Source organism: Vipera ursinii (assembly GCF_947247035.1).
Source record: "Vipera ursinii genome assembly, chromosome: 1".
NCBI classification, from domain to species: domain Eukaryota; kingdom Metazoa; phylum Chordata; class Lepidosauria; order Squamata; family Viperidae; genus Vipera; species Vipera ursinii.
In genome coordinates this window covers 148,438,970-148,457,966 of record NC_139512.1, presented here as the reverse complement: position 1 = coordinate 148,457,966, position 18,997 = coordinate 148,438,970, and the positions used below count along the sequence as shown (strand labels likewise).

The following is an 18,997-nucleotide window of genomic DNA, read 5'->3' as shown; positions in this document are numbered from 1 at the left end:
GTCAGAGATGTGTTGCTTAGGGAGATTTGGGGAAAACTGAAACACATTTAGGTGGAAGGATCATTAAGTATATCATTAAGTCTTGCTCAAGCCTAACATCAAGGGCAGTTCCAAGAGTTAAGTTGGCACTGCCCTGAATGACTTAGAAGAAAAACAGGTTCTTACTTATTAACCCAATTTTCCAAGTATATCCACTCTTCACGTAGTGAGAACCTCAGCAATCATTTGTAAATACCGTGGTAATAAAAGATTCATTTTCTGACCAGTGTGCACATAATGATCTTCACAGCATATCTCTCTCTCGTTCACTTGTTCATTTAGTGACCATTTTTCTTAATGACCTGGTCGCGAAACGAGGAGTGAGTGTGCATATAGTTAAAAGCTGCATGTGAGAAATAATGCAGCTTTCATTAATTGGGATCACACAATTCCCTAAATCTGAGTTAAGGGTATAGAGCCCTGTTTTAAAATTAATAAATACTTTACTTTATTATTATTAAATAAACTCATTGGGTGATTTAATGTGATAGCATAAATTCATATAGGATGCAGAGGTAAAGTTTCAGTTTTCCCAGCACACCAAGCCACAAACTGTCAAATCCAATTGAGCCTATCTATTACGTTAGCCATATCCAGCTTGCGTATGAGGATGCGGCAAGGATGCTACTGTAAAATGATGATGGTGGTGGTGTCATTAGGACCAATAGACTATGAAAACGATTTTATCCATTTCTTCTGATCCTTTTATGGTTGCCCTTGCAGCACCTACTAGAAATTAGGAAGAATCTGGATTACCATATCATTTTTTGTTGGTACAGTCTGGGTACAACCTAGAGTGCAGTTGAAAAGCGCTTAGGTTTTTGCACACTCACATTAGATATACAACCTTTTGATCCATAAACCTGTCTACTGGCTGTGGGAACGACACCTGTGACATGCCTCTTCCCTAGAAGAGGATTTTTGCTCTCTTTTTTTTATTGGCAGTGGGCAGGAATAAAAATGTTGGGAGCTCCCTGGAAAGCCTCCAGCGTGTTACTTAAAAGCATACTGCAAAGCCTGGGCCGCTTGGACACAAGAGTGGCTGAAAGCAACACTGCATGTTTGGTTATAAACTGGAAAAGAGATCTTTCTAGATTTCAATGAAATGCTTTTTCTGGATTTTGTCTTAATGCTTCTTATATTGCAAGGGGTGAGGGGTATGTGAGAAATCTCCAGATTACGTCAACCCCAACTGTAATCAGAGTGATGGGCATTTGGCGCTAGCTGAACACTTTCAAGGTGCTCATCCATTGCGACTGTTATTTAAAACCTGTTGTTGTGTTGGTTTTCTGACTACTGAAAGGAATTGCGGATGAAGGAAAATGAGACGTCTGTGAAAGGGGGCGGGGGTCCTAGGTATCTTACTTCGAGATAAACAAGCTCTAATCCTCATGAAAGGCCTGCCGTAGGAAAGGTCATCACTGACATTCACCAATGACTGGAAACCTCTTATGGACTTTTGCATGAGGAAGAAAATGACTTTGCGATTTATATTTCTGATGATTAAAAAGAAAAGGTTGTAGAAAGAAAACTATAATGAAAGCCTGGTTTAATGAGAAATGTATTTATAATTACTGACTGGAACATTGGAACCCATATTTCTTTCTCTGTCTCTGTCTCTGTCTCTGTCTCTGTCTCTGTCTCTGTCTCTGTCTCTCTCTCTCTCTCTCTCTCTCTCTCTCTCTCTCTCTCTCTCTCTCTCTCTCTCTCTCTCACACACACACACACACACACACACACACACTGAATTTCTGTGTTTTTAATTCTTTTTTTCATATTCTTTTTTTCACACTTAGCTTGCTATATTTTTCTTTGAATGTATTTCTTATTATCAACTTAAACTCTATTAATAAAATTATTTTTTAAAATGAAAGGGCCACAATGATATGATATCATGCCCCCCCAGGGGTCCACGGATCACAGGTTGAGAAACACTGACGTAAAGGATGGGAACTAGTTTGGAGCATAGCATTGGATCTATAACCTTAAGGGTTTGTGAACTTCATTAAAAGAATACAGAGCTTCTAACAATAATGCTTTTTACTGTAGATTTTTTTTCCTTGTAGAGGCAACTTTCCTGTTGTAGTAACTTTATGTGATCATAGTTGGCTGTTATTAGCAGCAAACAGGTAGTGTTTCCATAGTTACTGTAAGGTATCTCAGAAGTGTCCTTAAGAGACTGCAAACTCACATCCCTGTGGGGAAGGGTATATTCTGTTTAATGAGGTCCAGGGAGCCATAATGACTGTCTAGGGAAAGAGGAACTGAATATTTGAATCCTCCCTATTCTTAGCAGATTCCTACTCCAGCATGCTCCGCTTTCCCACATCATGGTTAATCCCACGGATATCCTTCCTTCCTGAGAAGGCGGCAATGTATATGTATGGAAGAAGGGAAAGGAGTGAAAGAAAACTTACAGGCAGCACCTAGCAGGTGTAGGAGAAGCATGGCTGAAAGAAGATCTCCACAAAATCTATTGTTCTGGGAATGGAACAGTCTAGAGAATTCTGGAATGTTCCATGTGTTCCCAGTCGATCTGGCCAACAATCCATTTCAGGGGTGGTCTGGCAATTTCCGCAAGTTAGTCCCTTTAATGAGAAACTTTTACAGTATTTCAGGAATCCATTTTCAGAGAAAGGGTGAACATTATAAATGCTTTTGATTCCGAAGCTTTCAGAAAATGGCCAACTGACTCCATAACAGATTTCTATGTCTAGAACAGGCTTTGCACATAGTTGGTATCTCTCCACATACAACTTGTGAAGAGGAATTCCATTTGAAGAGAATAGAGAAATTTTGGAGACGGTAATGTGGCCCAAGTTATAGTACAAGGAAATTGCATTTGACTGAAGCAGCTGAGGAAGAGGAGTACAAGCAGCCTCCGACGTAGGTCTACAATGGGGGCCAGAATTTCCATTGTTAAGCAGGGTACTTAAGTGAGTTGTGACCAGTTTTATGACCTTTTTTTGCCTTGTGGGTAAACAAATCATTGCAGTTGTTGTGTGAATCATGTTAAATGAAATCAGCTACTCCTGTTGACTTTGCTTGGTAGAAAAAGTCTGGTTGGGAAGGTCACAAAATGTAACCACATGGCCCCCGGATGCTGTACCCATCATAAATACATGCCAGTTGCCAAGCATCCAAATTTTGATCAATGCCGTTACAACTTCGAACAGTTGGTAAACCAGGGGTTTCAAACTGCCAGCCCGCAGGCCTGATGTGTCATGGTGAAACCACGCCCATCCCATTGCCCGCAATAGCAAAAAAGTCATGATACATCGCAACACGTCACGTGACGTTGCGAGTTTGACACCCCTGTGCTAAACAGTTTTCCCCGATTGAACCAAATGAGACTGGGGAAAAATTCTCCCTGGGTTTCCTTGCCGGGTCCATTTGGCAGCCAGCTGTGCAATTAAAGTTCTAAGGTTGTGTGATGGTTGCTGTTAGCTTCCTTCTGCTTTTAGCTTTATAGATTTCTATAAAATTAAGAGAATTGGCTTAGTTTTTGAGTTCAAGCCCAAGGCAGCTAAAGCGAATTCTGAGAATCCCTGACTTCCATGAAATTACTTAGGCGAGGTTTGGTCTCACTCCACAAAACAAAGCCAAGTATGTAGGATGGCTATACAAACTTTATTAATTTATCATTCCTCCGAGATCTTAAGGTTGCATACATTTATATCCTCAAAACTCTCCTGAATAGAGTATGGGTGGAAAGATATTGACTGATCCAAATCACCCAGATATTTTCAGCAATGGAGAGTTGAACTACCCTTTTAGGCCAGCATACTAATTTCTCCTCTGGCTTTAGACCAAGGGTAGGCAACTTCGGCTCTTTTATGACTCATGGACTTCAACTCCCAGAATTCCTGAGTCAGCTGACTCAGGAATTCTGGGAGTTGAAGCCCATGAGTCATAAAAGAGCCGAGGTTGCCTACCCTTGCTTTAGACCATCTTAATATAATATAGATTAATTTGGTCAGATACTCAGTTTGTTGAGTTGCAGTTAAGAGGTTTTAACTAGGGTTTAGGTTAATATTTGCCTCCATCAACCTTTGGCCCATTTCTCTCAAAAATTGTGAGCTTGTTTTGAGAGTTATAGTGCATAGTTGCTCCAGTTTGGGAGACTGTTCTTGTATATTCCTTGATCTGTGCCATTCTTCAATAGAGGGAAGACTTTCTCCTCCTTCCTGCTTTGCTTTCAAATAAATTGCTTTGCTGCCACCTTGTGACCATGTCAGTATGACTTAAAACAACATGGTTCATGACACAAGGTTGAGTCCATACTTTCTCTAGCCTGACCTGACCAATTTTTCAAATAAAACACCTTTTATCAAAATGCTAAACTCAAAAATGTTTTCTGAGCTATCACATCTGGTCTTCTGAGATTCGTAACAGCTTTTACGCACAGTACATTAATAGACGGCTTTAAACAAATCGAATGAAAAGAATGAAATCCAGGAATAATGTTCCTTTCAGGGCTCCCGTATGGAGATTTCTTCAGGAACAAAATCACCAGGCAAGACACAATATTCATTGCAATTCATTGCATCTCTTCTATCTGGCAGACCTCCTGAATAGAAATCTTGACAACTAGGTGGTTATGAAAGCAAGCCTTCTTTTATATGCCTTAAATGAATGGGAATGTATTATCGTACATGCTTGAGGATTTAGCAAGATTGTTCATTGGACTTTGAGATGAAGGTCTTAATTTATTTCCTAGTAAAGGACAATTGTATAAAACACATTTAGATTGGTATGAAGGGTTGTGTGAAACCTCAGAATACAAAATACAAGAAGAAGAATTATTGTCCAAAGGCATGGCAAAATACCTAGTAGCAGTGTATGTGTGTGTGTGTGTGTGTGTGTGTGTGTGTGTGTGTAACACACAAGTGAAAGTGAAATAGCACAGTAATTGGGAGTGGGTGGGTATTGAGTTAAATGAGAATATTTGGCAGGTTGATTTTACCCATTGAATAAAATGGAAATCTCAACAAAACATTTGAAGGCTTTGCAAAACTTGTTTTTGAGACATTTAAAATGGAATAACATGAAGAATTTAGTAACATATCAATGCTGAAGATGCGTGGGTTTGAGGGCAGACAATTTTCGTCTGTGGTGGGTGTGAAAAAAATGGAAGCATATTGAAAGGAGGCGGTTGATATCATGAAAAGATTCACTACGTGTGCTGTCTCCATAGTGCCTAAAATTGCTTACAGGATATATCAATGATACAGCGACAAAAAAAAAAGCCAGAAATGATGTCTAAATGCCTCACTATGGTAAGAATAATAATGTCTTTTCTACCAGTCAAGTTACTTTTAACACTAACGATTTAGATGAATAGAAGGTGGACTTTACTAACCTATGGTAAATTAATTCATAGAAGAATCAAGCAATACTCAGATGTCATTTAGTTTTACTTTATATATAATATGAAATATTGTAATTTTTAAGCTGTTTCAATTCTGTAAGTTTAGGTAGGCAGGCAGACAGACAGATAGAGCTGGCTTATTGCAAAGCTGCAGCCAGACCGTAAAACGAATTGTTGGTTGCTTCTAGCAATTTTTGAAGCACGTTTATGCAGGATATGAGCAGGCTGCAATGTTTTTGCTTTTGTGGTATGGTTTTGTTAATGATTCTCAACATATCTGTTATACTTAAGTTCACATTAAATTGTAATATGACAAAGCAACGTTGCAATATTTACATTCTGACATGAATGTGCAGAGCGCAAATTGTGTATGTGATGCCTACCTCTGTAGATTTATTGTTATGGAATCTCAATATGTATCTCCAAACTAATGAGATTGATCAGTGTTTTTATGATTTTTAAATTGTATTAAATAGGAAGGATTTTCAGAATTGAGTAATACTTTGCATTTGAAATCTGAATAAACAGTTGGAAAGAATTACATTTCATTATCATCTGTCTTTAGCATCCACGAAAGGCAACTGTTTGGCAAATCTCTAATACAATCTGTCTGCAATTTTCTACAATTGCACAGTAATATAATTCGCAGTTATGGAAAATCTGGAAATAAAAAACCCTGTTCATTTAAGAAAGACCATCATTTTCTGTAAAAAAAAAAAAAGAGAGAAAGAGAGAGAGAGATTGGCAGTGGGTTCAAGATTAGTAAGCAGGAAATGAGAACTGGATACTTAAATTGGTGAAATGGTGATATGATACTGAAAAGTTTAGTTACAACTAAAAGCTAGCAAGAATGTCCATTAGATCAGTAACTCAGTAGATACTGAAAAATAATTACACAAATTTGTCACCTGAGAACTAAGGCTTCCTGAGTTCAGAAGAATTTACTTCCCAGTAAACCTGTATAAGATTGCAATGTTTATCTATATGCTGCTAAAACTTTCATCATGACCTTTAATTGGGCAAAACAGTGCATCACAGGGCACCAGTTTTTGAATCGAGGCAGCTCCAGTGGGCCATCTTACAGAATGTGTTCAAAATCCAGGACCCTGAGGGAATGAAATTTGGTTAAATTGTGGCTGCTTCAGTATTGCTGACTGCTGCCGGGATCACATGATCTTCATTTCCAGTGTTTTGTAACAATTTCCCAGCCAATCTCCCAATCACTTGCTCCCTCTCCCACTCTACAGCAGCCACTTATCTGTCTGCTTGGAAGGGAAGGAAAGGGGAAAGAGAGGAACAGGGAGGAAGGAACTGCCACGCAGCCTTCCTGGCCCATGCCACACACAACTTGTGCTATCCCCCTGCACCGTCCCTGATTTGTACTGCCACTACCACCACCCCGTGCCTTCCCTGACTCATATAGAACCTTTGGCACTTCTCAAAGGACCTTTCCTGACCTGTGCCACTCTTCTGCACATCTTTCCTGACCTACACGGCAACTCTTGCTCGCCCCCATACATCCTTCTAGGCCCATGCCACCCCTATGGGCCTTCCCTGACCAATGCAGTACTTGTTGCACATCCCCACACTCCATTCCCAACCCGTGACATCTCCACATCCGATGTTCCTGACCTGCATGGTACTTCTCACATAACCCCAAGCACCTCCACCTCTACCATTGCACCACCACATACCATTCCTGAGTGGCATGGAAACTCTCACACTCAGGACCCCCACACACCGCTCTTGACCTGTGCCACCCCCTTGTGCACTTTTCTCAACTCGCACAGCATGCCTTGCACATCTCTACAAGACTTTTCCCAACCTATAGCACCCACCTGCGTCCTCTCCCCAACCCTCCCTCAACCGTCATCAGCCACTTACCTGCCTCGTCACCTTGGGCTTTCTACTTCATGCTGACATGCCCATTGACTTTCTCCCTGCAAGCTTCCCTCAAGCAAAGTAAATTGGGAAGCTCGCAGGAATTCGAGGGAGGGAAGGAAGGAAGGAAGGAAGGAAGGAAGGAAGGAAGGAAGGAAGGAAGGAAGGTATTTCTGATGCTTTCTGCCAGCTTCTCACAAGGAAACTCAGTGAGGAATATAGAATAACACAGCTGAAAGGACAGAGTTGGAAGGAAGCCCGTTGGAAGTTGTTCCTGCTCCCACTGCTTTTTTGCCAATCACCTGTGGTCATTCTCTGTTTAGGTATGGAAATATCTCTGACAAGATGACCCGATGGATTACAGGTTATCAGGGGTACTCTATAAACAAGACCTGCCTGTCCATCCATCCTAGTACTAAATGTTCTAAACTAGTAATATTGATTCCGTGTTTGTCCAATAGGAAAAAGGTTCCCTGAAGAGATAGAGTGGCATGAATGCTTGCTTCTATTGCAGTGAATCCCCTAATAATAATGTTTGTTATTTCTACACAGGACCTGTTGGACCATTCCTGTACCTCTGGAAGTGGCTCAGGGCTGCCTTTCCTGGTACAAAGAACAGTGGCTCGGCAGATTACCTTGTTGGAGTGTGTAGGTTAGTCATCGTGTGACTTGTTCATCAAGAATAGCTCTGAGCTATGGGACTTGGACAAATGTTAAAGCAGTCATCCCAGACTCCAGATTATTTAATTCTACCTCCTTTCTTTTAGTTTAAGGAAGATTGTGCTAGATGAATATAGGTGGATCCCGTTTTCCCCCCAGAAAAAAAGCAGAACATTTTTTTCTTCTCTGCTTTTCCTGAATGTGAAGTGTTTGGAATTAAGTATAAAAGGGGGAAAAGTGACAAAAAGGAATCTACTGAATATTGTTTTTCTCTGCTGTTGTGTATTTTCATTTTTGTATTTAGGATGTAATTGTTTTTATTCTATTTGTTATTGCTCGCTGCCCAGAGCCATTTTTTGAGATAGGCATCTTTACAAATGGATTAAATAAAACAAATACAGACAATCCCTGGGTTAAGAACAAGATCAATTTCCAAGTGTCTCTTTACATAGAACTTGTATGTAAGTCAAGTACATTAATAACATTAAAACAGTACAATATGTGTATGTATGTATATGTATATACACACATACACACACACACACACACACACACACACACACACACACACACACTAACACACTAAAACTATTGTCATGGATGCTAATATAGCCAAGAATTGGGACCTGTAACACACTTGAGCCTCCAGGCCCAGGTACATAACCAAGTCATCAGGGACTTAAGAACGGCCAACAGAGTTGGAGTCATCCTGATCTCTAAAAGGAGGATGTTCCTGAGGGCAGGGACTACAGCAGAGAAGGCACGTTTCCTGATCTTGGCCAACCCACTCCTTGGCTAAGGGGATCTGTAAAATGCCCATCCTGCTAGACCAAATTGGTCAAGTAGCAATGACCTGGAGAAGACAGTCCCTCTTAGGTAACCATGTGCCAAGCCATGAAGGGCTTTAAAAGTGACAACTGGCACCTTGAATTGCATCCAGAAACACACCGGCAGCCAACACAGTTCAGGTGCAGTGCAGTAGTGTTACATGTTTCAAATATCTGACAGCTTTTACTACGGTACCCATGCTTTCTGCACCATTGAGGCTTGCTAATGCTCTTAAAGGCAGCCCGATAAGATGTTTGGTGTGGAGAAATGGCTGACATTGCATTCTTCCTCCTTTCTTGTGTGTTCTTCCTGGTGCAATTAAGGCTATTTCTGTCACCCCAAGAACGAAAGGAGTTTCCAGTGCTTAAATCTCAGGAGCAGCATGGATGCTATTCCAGTGGGTTTTTCATATGGCAGCTCTCATGGGATTCACTCAAGGGTCTGTTTCCTGTATTAGTAATGCTCTCACTTTTTCAGTTTTTGGCGGGTTGTTATTGAATAGAACAAACAATACTAAACTCTGCCATTAGCTAGGAACGCTCATGGTTTTAAAAGGACAAGTCATTAAAGACTTTTTAAAAATATTCTTCATGACTTAGCAGGTTGAATATGTATAATATCGGGAAGAAAGAATCCTTATGTGATCTTAGCTAGCTTTTTAAATATATGCACTGCACTCACCTATATCTAAAAATATTAGAAAACGACTGTAGCTCTGCATAGGCTTGGGACTTGGGTCTTTTCCTAAGATAGACAGCATCTGTTTTTAGAGACTAAATGGTTAGCCTCTATTACGTTACTATTTTTGGATAGGAAGTCTCGTCTGGGCAGTAGGAATTCCTCAGTAGGTATCACATGTCTCTTTTCCTTGAAACACATCTGTTGTTGAGGAACATGTGCCAAATATGAAGAAATGGGAGACTCCAATCTGATGTATGTTTCTGAGAAACAGAGCAGGTGGCACTGCACTGAATTAAACTTCTTTAGGTTGACCAGGGTTACTCTGTGTCGGTTCCTTATTCAAGACTCATTTGCCCCCTTTGGGGGTCGGTGGGCAGGAGGGGATAAGTATCATTCTTTTGTAATGATCTTCACCGGTGTCGTATTAGAGAAAAAAAAACCCAGTCACTGAGTCTCCAGGGATCTCCATTGGGCAAGGCAAATTATAATTCAGTGGTTTATAAGAATTATAATTCATGTTTGCTTTGCACCAGTTCAAAGTATGTTGGAATAAGAGTTGGGGAATCATGGAAGTAATTGTCCATGATTAATGTTTGGGGTTTAATCACGCATAAGCAGGAAACCCCTCAACAAGTCACCTACATCTAAATTCGTTCTCAGGTTTTAGAAAAAAGAAGTTGAAGGCAGAATTGGTCAAGCTGTTTGTCAATATCATAGTGTTTCTCAAGCCTCGGCAGTTATGAGCCCAGGTAGTCCTCGACTTACAACAGTTCATTTAGTAACCGAAGTTACAACGGCATTGGGAAAAAATGTCTTATGACCATTTTTCACACTTAACGACCGTTGCAGCCTTCCCCATGGTCACGTGATCAAAATTCAGATGCTTGGCAACTGACTCACATTTATGACGGTTGCAGTTTCCTGTGGTTGTGTGATCCCCCTGTTGAGACCTTCTGACAAGGAAAGTCAATGGGGAAGCTAGGTTCACTTAACAACCGTGTTACTAATTTAACTGCTGCAGTGATTCACTTAACAACTATGTTACTAACTTAACTGCTGCACGTGTCACAAAATGGGGCAAAATTCGCTTAACAACTGTCGCTTAGGAACAAAAATTGTCAGCTCGATTGTGGTCGTAACTCGAGGACTACTTGTATTTGCTTGCTCAGTAGAGGGAAAGGGTAGCTTAGTTCAAATTAGCCATGTCAGGGCTCATCTGGAGTGGGATGAGGCTACTTCTGGAGTTAGATTAACCCATCTTCAGGCTTGAGCCTTATTCCTATAAGCCAATGGTATTCAGACTGTGAGTAGCAAGTACCCGGACTGTTGTGAGCCCACTTCAGGAGGGTTACAGGTTGACGGGCTTGGCCACGCGAAGCAATATTACTGCCAGAATGCCTTCCCACTCTGGTTAGGTAAGCCAACTGCAAAGTTTGGGTTTTCTGTACTGCTGCTATAAAGATCCAGAATAAATAAAGAGAGAGAGAGAGAAAAAAAAATGAAAGTGGCTGTCTCAGAATTACAATCCAGGTTTCAGACCTTTCTCATTAGGCAATCATTTATATCCAGTCAAAAGACTTTCTTTTATAAACTGGCAAAGTTTTTTTCCTCCTGATTTATTTATAATCTCTGGGTTAAAATTGAACTACCGAAAGTAACTAATGTTATTTCTGGCCCACTTCTGACTCCAATGATACCATTGGTTTTATTCATGGAATAGGGTGCATACAAGTTCGCCCCTCCTTTTTTTGGGGGGTGGGGGCGAGGGGAGGGGGGTTTAAGTCCCTGCAAAGTTGAGAATCCCTGCCGTAAGGAGATGATAGAGATTCCGACGTCTCCTCAGTCCAGCAGCATAACCTTTGGAGGTTCATAAATATGGATGTTGAATATAATTTCTGGTTTGGGTGATAAGCCAAAAAAACTTTTCCTTTGAATGAAGAGCCGTGGATAAAAATCTCTTTTGTTGATGCTTTCTAGGGAAAGGCCGATACGGAGAAGTCTGGCGAGGACAATGGCAAGGAGAGAACATTGCTGTCAAAATCTTTTCTTCCCGAGATGAGAAGTCCTGGTTCAGAGAAACAGAATTATACAATACTGTGTTGCTGAGGCATGAAAATATTTTAGGTAGGGAGAAGAATGGCATGGCTTGGGGGCCTGGACAGATGGGGAGACCTTTGTGAACTGAGAGCCCCAAATCTGCTGAGACTAGCCGACTCAAGATTTTTCTCTAGTCCTTCTTGAAGAAATAGAAAAGTAAACTTAGCTGTGAGAATAAAACAAAGCTTAGATGAGACCCAGTAATAGAGAATAATTGTTTGTTTAAGAAGCAATCTATTCGTTCTTCAGCCTGATCTCCCCTGAAAGCAATTAAACCTGCTTTATTATTGCACACATTTGCATAATTCTACAAATAAAAAAAGCTGACCTGCAGTGGAAGAAAGCATTAATGCTGCAAATAAACTGGAGTGTGTTGGTCGCCATAAAAATGCCAAATGGACTTATCCGACCATGCTTGCCAGGTGGCATTTGAATAAAGTTGTGGTGTTTCAAAGGCAGGCCTTTTTAAGCCCAGGTTCAAGGTCTGTGTTTTATCCTTTGCAGACATTTGCTTCCCTGTAAAGGTATTTATTTGGGTGATAAGAGTAGAGTGTCTCCTCCTAACCATTGGAGATAAGTGAACGGATGAAAAACCAGAAATTAATCATTGGCCAGCTGGGCTGTTAAATTGATGCTGCCTCTTGGTACCATCTCAGTTCAGACCTGATCTTTCTAGACCAGGGGTAGGCAACCTCGGCTCTTTTATGACTCATGGACTTCAACTCCCAGAATTCCTGAGTCAGCATAGCTGACTCAGGAATTCTGGGAGTTGAAGTCCATGAGTCATAAAAGAGCCGAGGTTGCCTAACCCTGTTCTAGACCTTCTGCAGTTGTCTTTTGGCATGCTTTGGTAGTGATGTATCATGTGCTGGGAGCTATTTGCCTAGAGTACAGTATCTATTAAAAGTGCTTTCTGTACAGTTGTTTCCATATTTCAATATGGTGGTGGCTAAAGCTAATTTACATTTACTTCAAGAGCCACCTGGTGGTGTTGGGGGAAGCATTCAGGTGCTTTCCTGTTACCCGAGTCCTTCAGTGCATCTGGTAGATTTATCCTCCCACCTTTGTTTTTAATGTAGTGTTCTTTCTAGTGAAGGAAAGTAGTAGTGGAACTTGTGCTATAACTTCCAGCATGCCTGGCTGAGGAATTCTGGGAGTTGAAGTCCACAAGTCATAAAAGGGCCAAGTTTGAAGACCCCTGATATAAGAAGACCCTTCATCAAGCTATTTCCCCCAAGTTTTAAATCCAGTTCAGTATCTTATTCCACTAGTGTACACAAGTCTTCTCTCATTTCTGGGAAGTACTTTGGCTGTGTTTCCAACTGAGCACTTACGTAAATGTAAGAGTTGGCTGAGTTGGATGGTCTGTGTGTATGTTTTGGTGCAGAGAACAGCTCCCCACACTAGTGGCAAGTTGTAGGTGCTAGAACAAAATGCTCTTGGGTTTCTGCCAGAGGAGATGAGCTCCACGTTTTAGCATTTTGTGTAGGTTAATGTATCATTCTGTAGATTCCGTTTCAGATTCAAAAAGTGTTTCAGAACCCACCGGAGGATTTGGCTGTGAATTCATTGCTTTGCAGGCCATCTTGGAAAGCAAAGCAGCTACTTCAATAAGCACTTGGTTTATACATGCTCCTGCAGATTCCAAAGAATCTTTTCCAAACTGATTCAAAATATTCCGCATCCCAATAATCATTTAATGTAGGAATTGATGACTTGAAAAGGAGAGGAATTATATAGGTAGTCCTCGACTTACAACCACAACTGAGTCTACAATTTATGTTGCTAAGTGAGAAATTTGTTAAGTGAGTTTTGCCCCATTTTATGACTTTTCTTGCCACAGTTGCTAAGTGAATCATTGCAGTTGTTAAATTAGTAACCCAGCTGTTGAAGTGAATCTGGCTTCCCCATTGACTCTGCTTGTAGGAAGGTTGCAAAAGTTGATGGCCTGAGTCAGTTGCCAAGCATCCAAATTTTGATGACGTGGCCATGGGGAAGGCTGCAACGGTTGTAGGTGTGAAAAATGTTCATAAGTCATTTTTTCAGTGCCTTTGTAACTGAACAGTCACTAAACGAACTGTTGTAAGTCGAGGACTATCTGCACTGATGAACAGAGCAGGTAATTGCAATATTTTGAGCATTTTCATGCCTTCAGCCATAACTAGGGGAGAACACTTAATACCTTTTTTTGAAATCTGTTCAGGGAGTAATAGAATTTGCTTTTTGTGCTTAGAACAGCCTGAATTCAGTTCTCATTGGTTTTAGGGATAATGGAGAATGGTGCAGTTTGAGGAGAGTTTAGCTCAGGGTTAATTAACCTGGTGCTTTGGACTTGTTTTGGAAGTCTTTGTTTCTCATGATGGGACCATATTGGCTTCATTTGATGGGAACTGAAGTCCAACTCATTAGGGGGACCCAAGGTTACCTATCCCTGGTTTGTGTCATAAGGAACATTATACGAAGAAGGAAATATCTGATAGTTTGCCTCTTCCTGTCCCTTTCAGGCTTTATTGCTTCAGACATGACATCACGGAATTCCAGCACTCAGTTGTGGCTAATCACACATTACCATGAAATGGGCTCGCTCTACGACTACCTGCAGCTGACAACGTTGGACACTGTGAGCTGTTTACGAATAGTTTTGTCCATAGCTAGTGGCCTTGCTCATTTGCACATTGAGATATTTGGGACCCAAGGAAAACCTGCCATTGCTCATCGGGACTTGAAGAGTAAAAATATCTTAGTTAAGAAAAACGGGCAGTGTTGCATTGCAGATCTAGGTAAGTAGCTTCCTGTTTTCTTTTTCACATGGCCAGCATGAGTAGTTTATCACTGGGAGAGAGTAGCTAGGTGGCCAAACCAACTAACCAGCCAAAACCCATGGAAGATAAAAGAGGAAAGCAAGAGCAAATGCAACAATAACAGATAGGTTCATATGTAAGTCTAAATCATGAAGGTTATAATCTTTAAGCAAGATTAAAGATAATAAAGATGCTACATTCATGTAATGAATTAAGTATAGATCGGAAGGATGTCATTCGTTCTTTCCTTGGTGTCACTTGATAGCAAGCTAGAAAGTTTCAGCATCCACTAGAGGGCATTTAACATCCAAAAGTTTTTGCTACTCCTGGATGTAACTTGTACTGTTTTCTGAATGTGGAATTAGACTTCTTTCTCAATCTGATGTCCTCCAGGTGTTTTGGACCTCAACCCCTTGAACTCCCTACCAGCATTTTATATGGCAATAATTAATTACTGTTGGAAGACCCCTATGCTAGCTTTTTTAAAGCCTATAACAACACAGCATGCAATGTTGAGCCAAGTTTAGGACTGTTAAAACAGACTGTAATAAAGCACAAACTTTTTTAAAAACAGTTTTATTGATTTTATAATTTTACATTTTAAGTATTTAAAAAGCAAGGTGGGGGCTGAGTTAATCAATAATTCAGTAACATACAAGTATCTTTAGTACAAGTCTCAAACTACTACATTAACTATTCCCTTGGTATTTAGTGTCTCATGTTAACTAATACAATTCTTATTATACTGTATCAATTAAATAAAAGTAACATTTTTACATTTATCAATAATTTTTAGCTTATACATATCCTATGTTATTTTAACATTCAGTCTTTATAGACAATGTCCTAATTAGTTTTTCCCAATTTTTAGTTTCCCATTAATATTTAAATTTAATATTTATAGTTTCCAAGTTTTAAGTAACCAGATTTCCCTTTATTGCAATTCATCACAAAATCTAATGTTCAGGATACACCTCTTATCTTTTTGACCATATTCTTTCTCACCATCTTACATAAACTAATTAATAATACAGTATAACATTCTTATTTTCTATTAATTTCCAAATGTCTTAAATTTAGTAACCAAAATTTACCTTGTTTCAACATTAAATACTTCCTCTCTTTTTCTCTTAATGTCTACTATCTCATGTTTAAGCTAGTATAGTTTTCATTATAACAGCTAAGTAAAAACATGTTTATTACATTTATCAATAGATTTTTAGCTTATATATATCTTAATTACTTTTACATTCAAACTTTATAAACAAATCAATATTCAAATTTAACTGTTAATATTTATACTTCCAAGTTTTAAATGACCAAAGTTTTCTTTATTTCAGCTCATAACAAAATCTAGTATTCAAAGTACACATTGTATCTATTTGAGTATGATCTATTTTAATTCTCACTAATAAGTCAAAACCCCAATTTTCTTCAGCCTTATTTTAGTTTTCTTTCTTTGCCAACTCGCCTTCCATATCCATGCTTTTAAGTCATCAAATAGATCTCTCCCTGTTATTATATATATTATTTGAAGTAGAAAAGGCCATCTGATCGCCATTTTTTTGGAAGGACTAACAAATCGTCTCTCTATTTTTCCATCTCAGTGTAGTTGTCTTGAAATTTTTATCTTTCTTCAATCTGTTCTTCTTGATCCTCAGATTTCTTCTGGTTTATATAGAAAGTCTTTTCCATTTTCCGTGTTGTCAGTCCCTTTTCTGGGTTTTCCATTAAGTGCGTTAGTTGATAGTTGAATCTTCTATCATAGTATTTAATTGTTCCACTTCTTCTATTATATTCTGTGTAGTTGATTCTTTAGTTATAATCAAAGTTTGGGTTCGTATATCTAGGCTGACATCTTGTTCTCTTCTTATTTCCTCAGTGGCTGTAATAATAGTTTCATAAATTTGTTCCTGATCTTCATCCATGTTCTCTTAGTAGTGTGTTAGATTAAAAGCTTTACAATCAGAGAATAAAAATAGTTTTGTCACTGAATATAGAACACAGCTGGGCTTCTCACAGCTGATATCTGCCAAGGTTGCAAAAATCTTATCTATAGTCTGGACTTCAAGCCAAGTCTCTTTTTTTAAAAATAATATTTTATTAATTTTCCAATTTTACATTTAAGTATTTAAAAAGCAACGTGGTGACTGGGTTAATGTGGTTCAATAACAAAATCTTTAGTGCAAATCTCAGGTTACAACATCAGATATTTCTTCTTTTTTCCCCTTAACATTCACTGTCTCATATTCAAGCTAGTACAGTTCTAGTTATATCAACTCAATAAAAACATCATTATTGCATTTATCAATAAGTTTTTAGCTAATACGTGTCTTAATTACATTCAATCTTTGTAAACAATCCATATCCTATTAATTTTTACCCAATTTTTAGTTTCGCATCAATATTCCAATTTAACCTTTGATATTTATAATTTTCAGGCTTTGGGTAACCAAGATTTCCCTTATCTCAATTCATAAGAAAATATAATATCCAAAATACACATTTTATCTATTTAAATATAATCTTGTTCTATTTCCTACAAGTTATCTATTTCCTACCATATTAAATCAACTACTTAATAATACAATATCCCCTTTAATGAATCAAAACCATTATGAATATTATCTGGGTTAATCAATAAATCAAACAGATTCATAATAGTTAATTTTATTTTCCCTTTTAGGTCTGATTTTTAAATATTAAACAGATAAAATACTTGTTTTCAACTAATTTCCAAGCATTTTAAATGTAATGACCAAAACTCCCCTTAACATCTCCCTTTAACCCTCTAATTAATAATATGAAATCCCCTCTAATAAGTCAAAACCCCAATTTTCTTCAACCTTATTCTGGCTTTCTTCCTTTGCCAATTAGGCTTCTATATCAGTACTTTTAGATCGTCAAATATCTCCCTCTATTATTACATATGTTTGAAATAAAGGAGACCATTTCATTGCCAGTTTTCTGGAAAGACTAGCCCATTTGTATTTGTTAAATTGTCTCCCTGTTATTCCAGTTCCCCATGCTTGCTCTGATTTATTTGTGTTCCATTCAATCAGTTCTTCTTTCTCAAATTTCTTCTGATTTATATAGAAAGTCATTTCCATTTTTAGTGTTGTCACTTCCTTTTCTGGATTTTCCATGAGCTGTATTTGTTGGTCAATTGAATCCTCTGTCTTAATATTTGATTGTCCCACTTCTTTTGTTATCTTCTGCATTGTTGGTTCTTTGGTTGTAGTCAAAGTTTGGATTTGTGTATCTAAGCTGGCATCTTGATCCTTTATGTTAGGTCTTATTTTATCACAATCTGAAAGAATGGTTTCATGTATTGCTTTCAACATGGAAAGAATCTTTTCCTGGTCTTCATCCATCTCTTTCACTTGTTTATAAGTAGTCTTTCTAGTAAAAGTAGTTTTGTCAAGCAAAATTTTATAGTCCAAGGTATTTCAACATTTCATATGGTGACCAATATTCCTCAAGTAAAGAGATAGGAAAGCAATTTCCCACATATAACTCTGAAAGTCAGTAAAGGTTTACATTCACAGTTCAAGTAGGCCAGTTATGCTGCCCAGCTGTTCTCTTACAGCTGAGTTTCTCACAGGTGGTGCCAAGGTCAGAAAAGTCTTATCTAAGGTCTGGGCTTTGAGCCAAGTCTCTTTTAGGAAATAACAAATTGTAATACCAAACTTAATACCATTTAAAGTTTTTTAAGTCCAAAATTTTTCTAATCCTTTTCCCAATTTTATTTCTTTTTTGTAGATAAAACCAATAATCTCCAATAAAAATAGGAAAATTTTTGGTCCCCAAGTTTCAGGAACATATAAATCCAATTAGATTAAAATTGTTCTTAATGCTTTAATTCTCCTGGGTAGTCAGATGCCGCTATTCTTATAGGGTGGGATAGAAGCTCCCTTCCCTCTCTCCTCACAGGGGGAAAGATATTTCGAGCAGCTTTTGCAGGAAAAGAAGGTACTTAGGGTAAAGAGAAGATCAGATCTTATCCAGTTTCAGCCACGTTGCTTTCGAAGTGCTTAATGGTGAATTTGACTTTGGCTGTCTACAGCCTAATGACGGGCCATATTGCTATGGCCGGTCTTTCCTCCACCGGTTTGGAGGGCTACCCCGGAGCAAGCGGAAGGGCTGCTGCCCTCCTGCGATCAAGCGGGGCTCCCCTCCTTGCACGTCACCCCTACAGGGCAATTTTCGACCCTTTCCAGGGTCCCCCAGCGAAGGGAAATGGACATGGAAGAGGTTCCAAAGCATGCAAATGCAAGTGGATTAATAGGTACCACTTTGGTGGGAAGGTAACAGCATTCCGTGTGCCTTTGACGTATAGCCTTGTTGGCCACATGACCACAGAAATTGTCTTCAGACAATGCTGGCTCCCTCGGGCAAGAAACAGAGACAAGCACCATACCCTAGATTTGGCCACAATTGACAGGGAAACCTTTATCTTTTTTTTTTACTTGAGCCATGTAGTAAATATTGTTCTAATTTCAAAGGGAAAGTTTTTTTAAGCTTTTTATAACCACTGGATAGGAGAGAAAGCAGTGAATGGGCCCCAAGGGTTGCTTAAACTTCTTTTCATAGTAGTAACTCTGGCTGAGTACCCATAGGCTATTCAGTTGCTGCTCTA

The 18,997-nt window shown here is 39.0% G+C and overlaps 1 protein-coding gene across 3 annotated transcripts in view; it reads left to right on the top strand.

Moving 5' to 3' along the window:
- The window catches only part of ACVR1 (activin A receptor type 1), an 86,850-nt gene that overhangs the window by 57,815 nt on the left and 10,038 nt on the right, over nt 1-18,997 (top strand). For all 3 annotated transcript variants that reach the window (XM_083350460.1, XM_083350459.1, XM_083350461.1), the window contains 3 exons: nt 7,844-7,943; nt 11,438-11,584; nt 14,062-14,337. In XM_083350460.1, the coding sequence (XP_083206586.1) occupies nt 7,844-7,943; nt 11,438-11,584; nt 14,062-14,337 (523 nt within the window). The remainder of the gene's footprint in view (nt 1-7,843; nt 7,944-11,437; nt 11,585-14,061; nt 14,338-18,997) is intronic.